At 50.9% G+C, this 17,474-nt stretch overlaps 2 protein-coding genes across 4 annotated transcripts in view; one reads left to right on the forward strand and one right to left on the reverse strand.

Moving 5' to 3' along the window:
* Positions 1-10,386, reverse strand: part of EIPR1 (EARP complex and GARP complex interacting protein 1) — a 121,635-nt gene extending 111,249 nt beyond the window's left edge. For 2 of the 3 annotated variants that reach the window (XM_040495958.1, XM_040495955.1), the window contains exon 1: positions 10,208-10,386. In XM_040495958.1, the coding sequence (XP_040351892.1) occupies positions 10,208-10,249 (42 nt within the window). In that variant the 5' untranslated portion in view covers positions 10,250-10,386. The remainder of the gene's footprint in view (positions 1-10,207) is intronic. The other variant, XM_040495960.1, reaches the window with a different exon arrangement.
* Positions 10,387-13,100: 2,714 nt separating this feature from the next.
* Positions 13,101-17,474, forward strand: part of TRAPPC12 (trafficking protein particle complex subunit 12) — an 82,371-nt gene continuing 77,997 nt past the window's right edge. Inside the window, exon 1 of the mRNA XM_040495961.1 lies at positions 13,101-13,232. The gene's annotated coding sequence lies outside the window, so the exon portion shown is untranslated. The remainder of the gene's footprint in view (positions 13,233-17,474) is intronic.

A 17,474-nucleotide genomic window follows, 5' to 3' on the forward strand; every position in this document is an offset into this window, starting at 1 on the left:
TTCATCTAAGATCCTTCCATTACATTACTGGGTAAAATTATGATCATAACTTAGGTCCGGCCATTCGGGTGACAGATGTGTATGTGTCCATAATTCTGGTCCTTTGATGAAGTGAGTGATGAAATGACCTTCCGAGGCTAGTCGTTAATGATGGTTCTGAGGTGCTCCAATGACCTTGTTATGAGAAGATCAGATTTTAGGGTATAAAAGGTCACAACACATCTGCACATATCGTAGCCTGATTCACCTTCATAATTCAATGAAGTAGACCCAAAGTCAAGATAGATAATGTAACTCCTACTCGGGAGATAAAGACACCGAGGACCGGAGAGGTTACGGGACTTAGTCACGGTCACAAAGCTCCTAGAGGAAGCACGACACGCACTCCCACGCTTGACTCTGCTTCTCTCTGTTACGGGGACGCAGGGACCCGGCCACACAGGTAAGAGATTTATCTATGGGACTGAAGTTGGAGCCTGGGTCACCCTGTTCTCAAAAGCAAGGCCACAGCCCTTTCCTCACGCGGCCTTCTCTCCGTCTGCCTGACCGCTGAGGGAGCCAACCCCGGACGAGGCAACCGGAGACGCCGAGAAGGGCTGGGGAAGGGGCGTCGGAAGCGTCAGGAAAGCCCCTCTGCGTTACGGGAACCACAGACCTCACGACCTTCCAGGACTCCCTGAGTCCATAAACCCCCCCCTGGGAAATTCAGAACTGTTTCCCTCTTCTCACTAGTCTGAGCAAGCAAACGCTCACTCTGGGTGAACCCCCCGCCAAGAAGAGCCACCCCCAGGTAAGCGCAGGGCCACCCCTGCAGGCCAGCGGGCGGAGCAGGACTTTGCTCTAAGAGGGGGGACCCAGGGCGGGTTGACCCCTCTACCCTGAGCAGTCTCCCCGCCCCAGAAAAGGCCTCTTTCCCAAGAGTGGCCCCCAGGTCAGGGGGGTGACAGACCAGCAAGCTAGAGGTGACCGGACACGTGTCTCCACGGCAGACCGCCTTCCACACAGAAAAGAAAGCAAGGCCCCAACGTCTCGCTCAGTGCTGAACACCCACTTCTCGTCTCCTGTGCCCGGATCGCCCGGGCGGGCCCCCGGGCCACGAGAGCACCGCGCCTCACGAGCTACCAGATAACTGTGGCAATGACACCGCCCCCGGGGACCACGGGGCCGCAGCGCACAGGCAGGCGCACGCTCACTCACACGCTCGCCCCCGTACGTGCGAAGGCCGGCGTCTCGGCTCTGCTCCGCCAGGGGCTGCCGCCCGCCCCGCGCCCACCCTGCTTTGCCCTGCCGGCTCCGCTCCAGGCCCCGGTGCAGCCCGGCCCCCTCCTTCAGCAAACTCGACTCACGCTTGAGGCAACACGGAAACCATCGGCCGGCCTCCGGCCTCCCGGAGACGCCGCCCCTGCCCGCCTGCCCGCCTGCCCGGGAGAAGGGGCGCCCCCTGCCTGCCTCACCACAGGAGGGGCGCCCCGCCCTCCCGCAGCACACGACACTGGTCAGCCCTCTTTCTTCCCGCCCTCCCGCAGCACACGACACTGGTCAGCCCTCTTTCTTCTCTTCCCTCTCCTCTTCTCTGGCTTCTTCCCCTTAGCTGGGAAAATCAAGTCACACGTCCCCTTGTCCTTTGAAAATACCTTGCCTTGACCCATCTACCTTCGTTCTTGCATTCACGGCAAGTTTAATGGTGGTGTAGACAGGATAGGCCTTCCTCGGCTCTGACCCTTCCTCCCTCCCGATAACCCGGCCTCACCAAGCCACTCCGCAGCACTGCCCTCCTAGGGCCCCCCGCGTCACGGCCACCAGACGCTCCGATGCAGGACCCCTCGGTCCCCTGGCCCCCCAGGACCCAGGAGGTCACCACCCGCCCTGTCTTCTCCCCATCCTCCCTTCTCACGCTGGGGCTCTGTGCCCACGGTTCCGTGCACACTCTTCCCGGCCCCGCGGCCTTCCCTTTCCCACGACCATCGTCGCTGTAACCGGGCCGGGGATCTCGCCTCACTGAGCAGGTGCACAGGGGCACATCTGGCCCGAGGCCAGTCCCCAGCAGCGCCTGACGCCCTCTGCCTGGCAGGCCTACCAGCCCGGAACCTCCCGAGTCCGCACCCGCCCTCCCTGCTCAACATTCACACCCCACCCCTCCCCGCTCCTTGCTTAATCTACCTTTTCACAACCTCTGAAGCCGCTTTTCCGCCAGGAGCCTTTTTACTGCAGCTCACCCTCCACGTGCCTCCTCGTCAAGTCGACCCGGGACGGCGGGTCCTCCAGCAAGAGGCTTCGGGCTTCAGTCCCCCTTCCGGACCCCAGGGAATCACACGAAAGCCAGAAAGAAACGGGAACAGCAAGTGACCACAGAGCCACAGCCGCTGTGCAGAGAGGACCGGGCAAGGTGGACACGCTCAAGCCACCTCGGGCCTGAGGACCGAAGGGAAGCTCCCGGGGCGCCTGCGTGCAGTGGGGTAACAGAGCAAACCCCTAGAAGCAAATACACAGAACATTGCACTAAAAACGTCCCTGAGAAAGCTCTACATAAAATATCAAACGGAACCCAGCAGAGGACTATCTCGCGACCAAGTGGAATTTGGTCCCAGAATGCCAGGGTGGCCCTACGATTTGAAAGTCAGTGATTTAAGAGACCAAAGAGACCAAAAGGGAAAACTCATATGTCACATGGTCCGTTCCACAGACATGACAAGCGTTTGAAAACCTCAAATAGCCACCTTCGACTCTAAAGCTCCTAAAGGGTAAGACCGAGAGCCCTGCGGCCACGAGCCTGACGCCCAGGGACTTCCTGACCCGACGGAAGCAGCCCCGAGTGCTGACCGGCCCGGCCCTGCAAAGGCAGCAGCCCCAGCCCGCCGTCCCGGCCGTGCCCACCACGGGGCTCCCGGAGAACCTGCCGGCACAGGTGCCGCGAAGCCAGCCTCACTCACCCCTGCTTGTGTGGCTCCAGGCTCTGCAGGGCGGCTGACTAGTACGGTGGCAAAGCCAGGGAAAGTGACCGAAAGGACCCCGCGCCACCTTCGCACAAGTTCTCATCCCCACACGGCCCCTCCTGGCCAAGCTCAGCTGGTGAACGCATAAGGAGGGCAGCACCCAGCTTAAACGGGAGCCACGGGACATGCCCCCCCCCCCCCCCGTCCACATCTCCTCCATGGCGCCCACGGTGCCCCTCATTCATGCCTTGCCTACCTCTGCTACCCAAGTGTGTGCCATGCCACCGCTGGCTGGAGTCGCCCCTCCAGCGGGGCACAGTGGTCACTGGCCCCCACAACTAGAGAAGGTCTGGGGCGCCTGGTGGCTCAGTCAGTTAAGCATCCACCTCCTGGTTTCAGCTCAGGTCATGATCTCACAGTTCATGGGATCGAGCCCCACGTCCGGCTCTGCGCTGACAGCACAGCCTGTTTGGGATTCTCTCTCTCCCTCTCTGTGCCCCTACCCTGCTGGAGCACACACTGCCTCTCTCAAAATAAATAAATAAGCTTAAAAAAAAAAAGAAAAGAAAAACCAGAGAAGGTCTTCTTAACGTCAAAAGTTTCAAAGAAGTAAGCATGCAGGAGAGAAACAATCTTGTTTGTAGAGACGTTTGAAATAGTCGTGAAGAACCACCGTTCTGTTAGCTGTGAACTGCGGGTTAAACTCAAGCTCAAAAAGTTGATTTCTCCTGCCCAGTGCACTAAGAGTGTGTGTGAGGGCATCTCGAGTCCCGTTTACACTCTTAAAAGTTCAAACAGTGCTGGAGAGACATCAACAACAAAAATCACAATCACTGGTAAAGATTAACATATACGATATTCTAATATGCAGTAAATGTGCAAAATGGAACTGTGAGATGGCCCTGTGCTAAGATGTGTCACTGTGAAAATGCAGTGTCTTTGTGCTGAGTTTGGGAGCGGCCAATCCACTTACCATGTGACCACAGTTATTTTATGTCCTGTAAAATAACTCTCCTCCCTTTCAGGAAAGAGCTCGAAAGCCCACCCGAGAAACGGTAGTTTATTACTTGTCTCATTAACGTCAACAGACTCCAATCATCACCTTGCAGAGCAAATTTGACAGGAATAGCATGCCTGGACCATCTAGGCTACAGTAACAGAAACACGAGCACAAGGGGTCCCTGGGGGGCTCAGTCGGTTGAACGTCCGACTTCCGCTCAGGTCATGATCTCACAGTTTGTGGGTTCCGGCCCCGTGTTGGGCTCTGTGCTGACGGCTCAGAGCCTGGAACCTGCTTCAGATTCTGCCTCTCTGTCCCTGCCCCGCTCATGCTCTGTCTCTCTCTCTCTCTCTCTCTCTCAAAAATTAAAAAAAAAAAAAAAACATTAAAAAAATGTTTTAAATTTTTTTTTTCAACGTTTATTTATTTTTGGGACAGAGAGACAGAGCATGAACGGGGGAGGGGCAGAGAGAGAGGGAGACACAGAATCAGAAACAGGCTCCAGGCTCTGAGCCATCAGCCAGAGCCCGACACGGGGCTCGAACTCCCGGACCGCGAGATCGTGACCTGGCTGAAGTCGGACGCTTAACCGACTGCGCCACCCAGGCGCCCCTAAAAAAATGTTTTAAAGAAAAGAAAAAAACCAGGAGGACAAAACGATGCAAGACCGGGAAGTGGAGCGCCCGGATAGGAAACCAGCGTTTCTCAGGTACGTAGCTAGCGAGTGCAACACTAAGCGGGCGATTTGGGATTTACACATACAAAAATCAGGTGTTAAACCTAAAACTCACATTGTTCCTGCAAACATTCTGAAAAGCTGAGTAAACAAGTCTTTATATAATAAACACAAGTCTTCATATCTTTATTTCAATGTTCTATGTATCTTAAGTTCAATGGCTTAAGTTCTTTCTACATTCGCTAATGACCTGTCGATGTGAACTCACAGGGTGACGAGTCCCTAGACTGTCCAGTCCAATCTTCTGCCTGATGCAAGAATGCTCTCGAGGCACTGTTCATAAACCCCAAATAGACACACTCCTCAAAAACCAGGTTCTGACCACCAAGTACCACAAATAAATTCCACACTTTTAGCAGGGAAGTCAAGGACGCCTCCTGCCCGATCCCATCAAAATCTCATGTACTCTATACCTTTTAGCTCCACTGTCACATCACCCAGAAGGACACATCAACTTCGGTACACAAACCAATCGCCCAGGCAGCCCAAGGAAATGCAGATTCTGATTCTCCAGGTCTGCCTCTGGTGACAGGACAGCTGCCGGTCAGGCAAGGACACTCTGAGTTGCAAGGGTCTACACAGCCTTCCTGACTCTGCCCGTCAGAACTACCCGGTCTCGGTGGTATCAGAATCTGTTTCACTTTACAGAATAGATTTCAAAAGCCAGACCGTCCCACCTCTTATGCCAGACCTTGTACCAACAGCTCAGGAGGGAATGGAGCTAAATTAGTATTAATCCAAACAGTTACAAAGCAGGATGTTAACTGCAACCCTCAGGACCGCCACGCTGCAGAATTCTCGGGGGCAGGGAGCGGGGAGCCGGCTCCTACCCCCCACCAAGGCAGCTCTTCCTTGCCCAGAAAAATGGGGGCAGGTACAACTTTTCTGGCAGGTTCTCCGGCCAGAGTCTAGGACTCGAGAGCACGCCAGGAGATGAAGATGCCCTTCTCCTTCCCTGCGCCATCCCACACCCCCTCCCCAAATCTGTGGGCTTGGTCACATACAACCTCACCAGAGCCAAGGAGGAAAAAGAACTGAGGGGGCAAAGTAAGGAAGTGAGAAGGAGCCATAATTAGGACACGAGGCGAGGACAAGGATGCCTGAGGTTCGGGAGGGTCCTACGGCCACGAGCCCAGAGCGATGTGCACCCAAGTACTCAAAACACGGCAAACACGGGTCCTGCTTGAGGAAAATTTAGCTGTAGAAATACATGCATGTATCTGTACAAGGTACCTGTACACACAGAAGGTATATATGTACACAAATTGTACACGTACACGTGTACATACGTATAGATCCCATCCGAGCCACAGCAGTTGAGAAAGAAAAAAAATCAAGAAGACAAAAGCAAGCGCATGAGTGAGCTGGAACAACAACAACAACAACAAAAAAAAAACCGGGTGCGGGGTTCCTAACTCCACAACACAAGCAATAACAAAAACCAATCATCAAAATCGGCTCCAAATTGAGGCTAAATCGGCGGTCCGCTTGGCTGCGCCCTCTAGGCTTCTCCCGAGCCTTGCTGTTTCCCAGGAAAATATTCTCCCGTATCCCCCTTAACTACAGAAGCCAAAGTATGACCTTTGGTTGAAGACCAACCCTAAGTCAGGCCCCTGATTCCCATCACCAGACCTACACGTGGCTCTACACGGTGTGGCCTGGACACAGGCAGCGGCCTTGGGTCACAAGCAGTTCGCAGGCACTGTGGACACGGCCTCGCTCCCACCTGCCCATCACCTTGATTGACTCAGTGGCTTAGCAAATAGGTACCACGCACCTGCTAGGGGGCGAAAGAGAAGTAAGAAATAGCCCTGCTGTCCATTGGGAGGAAGGGGAAGTCTGCGCTTGACCGTTGGCCTCTGACAGCAGTGGTGTCCGAACCGAGGGCCTGACACGGGGGAACCGAGGTGTCTTGTTCTGAATAAAAGGCCTCGGGGCGCCTGGGGGGGGCTCTGCCGGTTAAGCACCTGACTCTTGATTTCTGCTCAGGTCGTGATCTTGCGGTTTGTGAGTTTGAGCCCCAAGTCGGGCTCTGTGCTGACAGCATGGAGCCTGCCTGGGATTCTCTGTGTCTCTCTCTCTCTCTCTCTCCCTCCCTCCCTCTCTCTCTGCCCCTCCTCCACCTGCACGCTCTCTCTCCCTCTCGGGAAAAAAAAAAAATATATATATATATATGTATATATACATATACATATATATATATACACATACACATATTAAACAAACAAACAAAAAAATATATATATATATATTAAACAAACAAAAAAGGCCTCCAAGAGCAAAGAGGGCGCTGAACAGGAGGAACCCAGGCTGAAACCAACTTCTCTAACAATTACAAGAGGTTTCACTGCTCAAAACCAGAGTGTCCTCAATTTTAAAACGGGAAGAACAATCCCCACGCCCAGGGCTGGTGTGACAATTAAGCGGCCCGTCAGACGTCTGGCACCTACCACCCGCTCAACAAAAGTCCGCCAAAAATGAAACCGAACACAAACCCCAACATAGGATGAAAGCCATGCTGGAGGTTTTGTGAGAAAGCGGACGGGCCTGGGGCAGAGAGGGACGGGCCCCGGGACCCAGGTGTCCCGGGAAACAGACAACAGAGCAGACAGCAACCTGGCCGGTCAACCTGCCGGAAGTCACCCGCAGGCTGCGGCCGGAGAGTCAACACCCACCAGCAAGATGCAAGGGGAATGAGACAAATGGGGAAAAGGAAGCGTTTCCTCAGCAACAGAAAAATGGAAAGCTATACAAGAAAAAAAATGAAATCCTAGATCCCTACTTGAATCAGCAGCCAGAAATATTTCTAGACCTAGAAAAACGAAGACCCTAAATAAGGATTTGGCAAGAAGTTATGATACCACTGTAGCAGGAGTCTAAAGAAACACAGGGGAGAGCACAGAAAAAACTCAAAGCCCTTAGTGGCGACCTCCAGTCACTACATGGTGTCCAAGAGGTAAAAGCAGATAGGTAAAGATGAGAAGAAAGTTTTCAGTTGGATGTGGTTGTTCTCAGGGAATCAGATCAGATGGGATGGGTGTGTTTAGGGCCCGCAGATCTTAATCAGCTTTTCAGCAATTTGACTTCTTGAAAGACTTGTGAACGCTACTTGGAATTTTTTTAACTTTAAATACACAAAAATAAACACAAGTCGGGGCGCCTGGGTGGCTCAGTCGGTTGAGCGGCCGACTTCGGCTCAGGTCACGATCTCACGGTCCGTGAGTTCGGGCCCCGCGGCGGGCTCTGTGATGACAGCTCGGAGCCTGGAGCCTGTTTCGGATTCTGTGTCTCCCTCTCTCTGACCCTCCCCCGTTCATGCTCTGTCTCAAAAATAAATAAACGTTAAAAAAATTTTTTAAAAATAAAAAATAAAAAAATAAACACAAGTCAAAAGTCCCTTCCTATAAGCTAAAAGATGCTGATCACAGGATACGAAAATGTTCTGTAAACACTGATGTGCTCAGCATTTTTATTTTAACAACCCCTGTATGGCCCTCAAGCCTCGTTACTTTCAGTCAATGGTCAGTGACCAAATCCCCATCTTCTAGGGTAAACTGCTCTCCACAGTGATGCGAATGTCACTGACAACCAACCCTCCACTGTCACTTTCGGTACTTACCCTTTAACTATAATAATGGTTCTTCGAATTCCAGAATGTCACGACCCACAAGCTATCCAGAGTCAAGCAGCACAAAAATGTGCTACTTCTTTTAAGATGAAGGAGAAAATCAGACAAAATATTCGATACCCAGGGCAAGGATCCACTCCTTGATATTAATCCCAGGAAAACACAGGTCAAACCCCAGGAAATAACGTTTGTTATCTCAAAGATCCAACACGGAAGATCAAAACCTCTGGGTTACTTAGGAGATTTCTTAAGGAGATCAAAAGTTACGAGGTACACCGGCAGAAGACGCGCACTTGAGGTAGCACACGGTCAGAGAAACTTAGATCTCCCTGTACGTACCCTTTGCATGTGCCCACACATGAACTGGTTCCAGGAGAAAGCCGTGTAACTTTGTAGTTAGGGGCTTTAAAGTTGGCTTGGGTTTAAAGCCTACCTAGGTTAGAGTCCTAAATCTATCAGTTACTGGCTAGGTTGCCTTGGCCCACAGGAAGAAAAACACCTACAAGGACGACTGAGGGATTAGAAATACATACACAGTCTTCAGCAGGGTGCCCAGCACACGGTGACCACATTCAAAAGCTGGTAGTTAAGGCACAGTCTTGGGTGACGGAGCCCGCTGCCAAGCCCTGTAAACTGCCCATTCCTCACAGGACACTTTGAAACTGCCTTGTATGGGTTTATCTGTAAGAATTTTGTCTCACTACAATAATTACACACTTATTGAATGCTTACCAAATGCCAGGCACCGTTCTAAGGTTTTGAATTAAATGTATCAACTCATTTAATGTCATAACAGCCACAGGGGATCGAGGCTCATTTTCCCATTTTCTTGGCAAGGAAACTGAGGCCCAAGGCTGCACAGCTAGTAAGTGCTGGAGCCAGGATCTACACTTCAGGAGTTTAGGGGGTGGGCAGGCTTTTCGCAACTAACAGTGCCACTTCTCTCACTGTAAGCTTCTTGAAAGCAAAGATCATTTCTATTTTAACACACATTTGGGGCGCACAATTATGTATCAGATACTCCCTAGGGCAATGAACAAAGGTTGTTTTTGTTTGTTTTCTTGGTATGTGTCCCTAAGTGCCTTAAGCAGGTTCTCAAAAGCCATCAAAAGAGATGAAAACCAACACAAGGCTCTACCAGGTCCTACACAATGCGACCTACCTGTCCTTCCAGCTCCCCCAATACCCCCTCACTCCTCCACTCCATCCCTACAGACTTCCTAGCGGTCCTGCCAAACCGCACATGCATTCCTGCTTCACCGCTTACACTGTGGGGGCTCACGCACTTCAGACATTTACTGAGCACCTACTACGTGATGATCACGGTGAACAGGCACTGGAGTACAGGATGAGGCAAAATAGGACATTAGTGGGAAAGAGGTGAGATCCGAAGAGTCTGTGGTTCAGTTCATAGGATTATACCAGTGCTGATTTCTACGCTTTGATCAATGTGCCATGGTCTTGCAGTTCCTCAACATTAGGAGAAGCTGGGCGAAGAGTGCAACAGAACTTTCCGTTTATCTTTGCAACTCTTAGGTAAATTTAACACTGTGTCCAAATTAAACGACCCCCTCACCGCCACCACCCCCAAATCACAGATACGGCGCCAGCCTCTGGGAGCTCCAAGGCGGGAGGAAATTGCACACAAGGAGCCAGCCTGCAGAGAGCGGTGGCAATCAGGCCCCAAACAACGTCCAAGGGCTGCCGGGAGAGGGGCGGCGGGGTGTTCCCCGGGGGTCGTGGGCTGCGTCCACCCTGCGTCACGCAGGCCCCAGGGCCTTCCTGGATAAACAAGTCCTGTAAAGGAGCCCCCCGAAGCCTCCGGGTCCTCAGCGGGACAGGGGGAGCTGGGAGTGCAGGAGGGCCTCGCTCTACAAACGCGCGGCGCCGGGGGCCTCGCTGGGACTCACCTGGAACTCCAGCCCGTAGATCACCGGCGCGTCGTCCTCCATGCTGCGGCCGCTCACACGCTTAACGCCTGTCCCCAGAGCGGACGCGCCCCCAACTCAGCGCCCATTCATTCCCTCCCGCCCAGGCGGCACCGAACCGGGAGCTTTTAGGGCCTAACTCGGCTCCCGTAGGCCACACTTCCTGTGTTTTCCTGATGCGTCATTAGTACGCTCCTCGCCGGCGGCCAATGGCAGCGGCACCGGGATTGTGCGCATGCTCATTTGATTCCATCCGGGTTCTCAACCCTCCTGCCCTCGGGAGGCGGACGCGGCGGGGAGGAGCGGGGACTAGAGCCAGTGGGGTCGAGAGCCGCGCGGGTAGAGCGGTGGGGGAGGGTCCCGGCGGAGGGGAACCGGAGGTGGCGGAGGGGCGTGGTCGGGCTCCAGGGCCTCGCGGGGGTCGTCACTCCGCCCCCAGCCCGTAGTTTTGGGGCATTGAGACGTCCCATGCTGGGAGCCCTCCGCGCTCCGTAGCCCACAGAGAACCGCTCACGTGGAGCTGTGGCACTGCCCTTTATCACCGTTAGTACTTTGCCCGGCGCGGGGACTGATGCTTTACAGAAGCCGGCTTAAGATTCTTCTCTCTAACCCTGCGGCTAGGGTGTCATACTTGCATTTTAGAGATGAGAGGCTGCAAAATTGACCAACGGTTGAGGACATGGAGGTCGTAAGGTGGGAAGCTAGGATGTGTGTCCGGTCTGACTCACCTAGGCTCTGCCCAGGGTGCTTAAGGTCAGGAGCCACGCTCCTCCAGGCGGCAGGCATGCCGCAGTGTCCGCACTTGGGGGAGGGGCGGGGGGAGCATGTACTACCAGTGCCGCTGAGTGATGCCTGGCGCCACACCTCTGGCAGGATCTGACCTGCCTTTGAGTCTAAATGGGAGCCTGCTGGGAGACCTTGGGTTCCCTAGGCATCTCCAAGCACTTCCAAGGCACCTCCCTTGACCGACCGTGTCCTTGGCAGTCACAAGTGAAGCTGCATGGAGTCCCAAAGTGCCATAGCAGAACCCCTTTCACTAAGCTGAATGCCACTGGTTTAGAAGACCACGCGCTTCTACAACTGTGTGATTATTTTTTTTCTCTACTCTTAATCTTTTTGACAAATGAGATGTCACTTCACACCTGTAAGGATTCCTGGTAGCAGAAAGTCAAAAAATAGCACGTGTTGGCAGGCAGTGGAGAAAGGGGAAGGCTTATACCTGTTGGTGGGCATGTAAATGGATACAGCCACTGTGGAAAACAGGATGGAGTTTTCTCAAAAACTTAAAAATGGAAGTACATATGTTCCAGCAATCCCCCTTCCGGGAGTCTAAGGAAATAAAACCACTATGTCAAAGAAATATCTGCACCTTGTGTCCAGAACAGCCTTAATCACAGTAGTCAACACGTGGAAAAACCTAAGTGTCAATAGACAGATGAATGGATAAACCAAGTGTGGCATTCACACGTGCCCCCCCCCCCCCCGCACACACACACAGTGGAATATTACTTAGCCTTAAGAAAAGGAAATCCTGTCATTTGCAACAACATGGATGAGTCCGGAGGACATTCTGTTATGTGAAAAAAGCCAAACATAGACAAATACTGCACGATTACATATACATGTGAAATGTGAACAAATATGTGTGTGTGTGTGTGTGTGTGTGTGTGTGTGTGTGTGTGTATGACTTTGGAGAGGAGCACCTGAGTGTCTCAGTGGGTCAAGCATCCAACTTCATCTCAGGCGACTATCTCGCGGCTGAGTTGGAGCCCTGCGTTGGGCATTGGGTGCTGTGCTGACAGGTCAGAGCCTAGAGCCTGCTTCAGATTCTGGGTCTCTCTCTTTCTCTCTCTCTCTCTCTCTGCCCCTCCCCCCTCAAAAAGAAATAAACATTAAAAAAATAATCATTGTAGCAGAAGAATGGAGCTTACCAGAGGCTAAGGGGGTGAGAGGAATGGGGAGATACTGATCAAGGGATACAAGTTTTCAATTATGGTGAATAAGTTGTGGAGACCTACTGTACAGGTGTCTATAGTTAATAATAATGTGCCCTATACTTGAAACTTTCGAAGAGTAGATCTCAAGTGTTTTCATCACATATGTATAAAAAAGGTAAGTATGGTGGATACGCTAATTTGCTTAATTGTGGTACTCATTTCACAATGTATACATGTGTCATGACATTACATTGCACACCTTAAATATATACTGTTTTTATTTATCAAAACTAAAAAAATTAATCAGTTATGAAAGGAAGACAAAAATGGCTTTGCTCAGTTGTATGCCAGCGCCTCACGCCCTGGCAGGCATGGTTAAATTTTGATGGATAGCTGTTGGATGGATGAGGAGTCCTCAGTGATTACAGTAAAATTCAAGGAAGCAGACCCACAGGTCTGAGCATCGTATTCATCGTCTCCGATTGCCTGAGATTAAGTTGTGGAGCTAAGAGAATGCAGAGTCTTTATATTGCTGGATTAAATCTACCTACCTACTACTGATATTATTCCTACCAGCTTTACGGTTAACGTTATTATTACACAAGTACAAATGCACAGCTGAAAAAGTAGAAAATACCGATAAGCACAAAGAAAAGTCTCTAAAAATAAGTATTTCTTGGGTGCTCTGGCCAGAAATAAAAAAAAAAAAGGGGGCCTAATCCTCTCTTCCACCTACCCTCTGGCCCAGGTTTCCCTGTAACCTGACGATCAGGCTTAGTTCCCTCCCTATCCCGAGGGTTGTGGTCAAGCATCCCCGCCCATTCCCCCGCCCTTCGCATCACCTTGGTGCGCACGCTCCGCCCACCGCAGCACGAACCGGAAGCGCGCGAAGCAGCCGGCTCCTGCACTGGGCATGCGCGGAATCAGACCGACCGTCCAGCGCGCGCAGGCGCAGAAGCCGGAGAAGGTGCCGGGTCGAGTCCCTCCTTCCGGTATTCATCCACCTTCTCTCCGGACTCTGGTCGCGGCCGCCCGTGACCGCCTCTCCAACCCCAGTGGGCGGGTGGCAGGTGAGACTCAGGGCCCGGGCTGTGGGGAGGGAGTCGGGTCGTCCCTAACCGCAGCCCCGCCGGTCCTGACCTCAGCCCCTCGCTGGCTTGTCCCTTGGCCGGTCCTCCCGCGGGGGGGGGGGGGGGGGGCCCCCCCGGGGCCCCCCCGTCGGGGGCCCCCCCCCCGGGGGCTCCTCCTAAGGGACTCTTGGGAGGGGGGGTGTGCTCCCCGAGGTCTCCTCCTTGGAGGTCTCCTGCAGGTCCCAGCTGTGGCACTCAGCAGCTCGGCCCTGAGCAAGCCCCTTAATCTGTCTTCTTGTGGGTCGGCTCTTCTGTGCACGGACATGACCTGCCCACCCAAACTCGGTATCGTGCGGGTAAAATGCGGCGGTTTGTGCGAAAGCACAGACGCCAGGGTGAATGTTGCCTATTATTACACATCCTGATCCCTCCCAAAGCAGCCTTCGGGACGGGACCGACCGATAGTGTTGTACACCGTGAAGATTGACAGCCTTTGTTGTAAAAGAAACACAAGGCTCAAAGATAGCTTCTAAAACGTGTCGGTTTTTCTCAAGCTTGGACACAAAAGTTTAACCCCAGTGACACTTGGACCTACGGTTTCTACCTTTTTATGGTGGTTGGAAGATAAGGTGTCCTTCTATCCAGATGCTTTACTCCTGGCTTCTTTTCGTGAATTCAGGACATGGTACCCCGTGACAGACCAGGCGCCCGGCCCACTGTGGTGGGGTGGGAGAGGCAGAGGAGAGTGCAAATAGGATACTTTAGCGGTGACGTGTCTCACCCCGTCCTCACGTTCTGTGGTTGCTAACAGGATCTTCACCAGTCCAAGAGCCCGTGTTACCGCTGTGCTTCATCATTAAAATCACACTTACCGTGCTTGTGTATACGTAGCTCCTTATGGTGTAAAAGTGCCTGTGCACCAGTCACTGGTTATTCCTCGTTACCCCAGTGTGCAGTCTAAGAAACCAGGACTAAGACGAAGTTACTCCTCAAAGGTCACTTAGCAGGGAAGCTGGGACTCCAGCGGTTCTTAACAGCTTGCGTCCAGTGCTCTTCCTGACTCCCCCTGCTGCTCTGGATCATGATCTGTCCCAGCAACCTCGCAGGGAGAGCAAAGGCGGAAAACCTGTGTTGAAATCCTGCAGCACCAAATATTGTCAGTGTGACTTTGGCCAGATCACTTGGTTTTCTCTGCTGCGTAATGGACATAATAGTCCTTTATAAGTTGGTCCTGAGGATTAAATAGGACAAGACATGTCAGGGCATGTCATGTGGGTGGCTCAGTCAGATAAGCGTCCGACTCTTGATTTCCACTCAGGTCATGATCCCGGGGTTGTGGGGTCGAGCCCTGAGTTGGGCTCTGAGCCGAATGTGGAACCTGCTTGGGATTCTCTGTCTCTCCCTCTTTCTGCCCCTCCCCTGCTTGCTCTCTTTCTCAAAATAAATAAACATTTCAAAAAATAAGATAATAAATGTAAGATGTTTCATCTATTGTGGGTGTTCTTTACATGGGGGTTCTTGTAAGTCTATGCTAATTAGATTTCCACTATATGACATATATTTTCACGGAAATAGGGTTTACACTATTGCAATCTGGTAAAAGACTTATAATTCCAACATCATGTCCACAAAGGGGACCTGCCCTATTGTAGTTTTAGTTGTTCTTAATGAAACTTTTCAGTTCTCAAATAATCACTTGGAGTTAGTACTTAAAAAAAAAAAAAAGTCTTAAGGCATTAATTAAGGGCCTGGTGCAAAGCACTCACCTGAACAAAAAGTCTACTTCAGTTGCTACCATGTTGATGCTCACATAAGCTGAAATGTCTATGGTTTAATAAAAATTATTGAGTCAATAATAGGAGTAATTATAGTACACACAAATCAAAAACATACCTGTGCTTTCCCGTTTTTTAACTATGCAATATGAAGACCCCACGTAACATTCATGAAGATACACAGAGATCGAGTGCACACCTGGCCCAGTCTTCTGCCCACAAGCATAAGAAATGGACAGTCGTCAATGGCTTTCTCACATGTCCCTCCCTGATATAACCTTCCCTTGGCACCACCCCCAGCTCCCTCTCCAGATGAATTGAGTATTAGCATCACCTTGCTTTTGCACTTGTATTCCTAAAACAATGTATTGTTTAATTTACATGTTTTTGAATTTTATATAGAAAATCATACTGCTTATTTTCTAGCATGGCCCATTCATTTTACATTTAATGTTCCATTTTCAGTATGCTGTTTATTGTGCCTATGAGCAGTGCTTGTGTCCAGTGTTTTTTGTTTTTTGTTTTTTGTGTTTTTTTTTTTAATCTTTGGAAAGCAGCGGGTATTTTGTTTGGATTTGCCGTTTATAAGCATTCACAGTCCTAGCTTATGGTACCACGTGCAGGAGTCCCTCTGTGATGCATAGGTCGTGGGACCTCTTACTGTCCTCACCGGGACTCTTCAGAGTGAAAAGAGGTACTTAATGGAATGTAAGAAACAAAGCAGGTGAACATACGGGGGGGGGGGGGGGGGGGGAGACAGAAAGAGGGAAAGGAACGGTAAGAGACGCTTAGCGATAGAGAACAAACTGAGGGTTCGGAGAGGGAGGTGTGGGGGGGGGGATGGGCTAGATGGGTGATGGGGATTAAGGAGGGCACTTGTCCTGTTGAACGCTGGGTGTTCTATGTGAATGATGAATCACTAAATTCTGTTCCTGAAAACAAAAAACAAGGTAGTTAACTTTGCAGTAACCATATGCACAAAGTGGAAGCATCCTGGAAAAGTCAAGATGCGTGGCTGTGGAGTCACAGGATATGTGCTTGTGAAATGTGTATCCTTTTCAGCCTGTTCAAATCTTTGGCCTGTTTTTCTGTTGGGTTGTATATTGTCTGATTGAGTTCCGGGAATTTTTATCTATTCTTCGTATTAATTAAGAAACCTGACAGTACCCAGTGTAGGGGAATGTGTTGAGCAAGAATATTTTCACACTGCTAACTACCCATGTAAACTGGTACAAACACTCGGGAAGGCAGTTTGGCATTTTCTAGTAAGGAAGAAGACGTGTATTCTCTATGAACCAACGTACACATAACGTGTATTTATTTTATTTTAGAGAGAGAGTGTGTAAGCAGGGGAGAGGGACAAAGAATCTTAAGCAGACTCCACAGAGCTCAGCACAGAGCCCCACGCGGGGCTCCACCCCACGACCCTGGGATCGTGACCCGAGCTGATACCAGGAGTCAGACGCTCAAACAACTAATCCGCCCAGGCGCCCCACACGTAACGTTTAACAACGTGAGGAAGTTTGCTTGTGTGCACCAGGTGACGTGTATAAGAACGTTCACAACGGCACTGTCTATAGTATCAGAAACCCGTCAGCACTGGAACAGATCGTGTGTGGTGCCGTCACACAGCAGCATCGTCAACAGCACAGACGAATTAATTCCAGCTTCGCACTACTTTTGAGGTTGAATCTCAGGTTAGAAGTAGAGAAGGGAAATTAAGTCAAAAACGAAAAAAAAAAAACTAAGCAAAATGTTGTTTGAGGAAGTAAACGTGTAGGAAATGAAAAACAAGAGTGTGACAAATTTCAGAATATTACCCCTAAACGGGAGAGGGGTAAATGTTAGAGTGTATTGTCTCAGCCACATGTTATAAATGATTTATATCCACTCAAAGTTTGTTGGAAGTTATTTACAGGAAACGTACCTTTAGAAGGGAAGGGGGGAAATAACAAGGAAAGAACCTTGTAAGGTCTCCAGCTGAGAGACATAAGAAAACTCGGGAGGCTCACAGGCTATCCTTTTCTGTCTGGAATCCCCCCTCCACCCCATGCCATAGTGCTGCTTGCTCAAGTGCGTGTGTGAGTTACTTCGTTTTCTCTCTGTGGTTGCCTGGGGCCGGGTTCCCGAGAGCCTAGTGGTCTGAGTTACCCTGCTGTCTGACGCGGGAGCACACCGTGAGTACTGGTTCCTGGTCTGCAGGGCATGGCAGGCAGCCCATTGGCAGTGGTTTTTTATAAATGCGTAGTTTCTATTCAGAAATGAGGATTAACGATACAGTTTTTGCTCTGGACTGGGCAGCGTCTTTGTAAACCTTTTCACTAGGAAACATTGATTTTCTAAATTAGATTGGATAAGAAGCGAGGTTTCTGAAGACAATCAAAACATAGTTACAAACAAGCACTGATTTGAATGTTGCTTTTTAACTTAGCTTTCTTCTTTTGAGAATATTATTTCTTTTTTTTTT

The sequence above is a fragment of the Herpailurus yagouaroundi genome, unplaced genomic scaffold (assembly GCF_014898765.1).
Source record: "Herpailurus yagouaroundi ecotype Mexico unplaced genomic scaffold, PumYag 188, whole genome shotgun sequence".
NCBI lineage: Eukaryota > Metazoa > Chordata > Mammalia > Carnivora > Felidae > Herpailurus > Herpailurus yagouaroundi.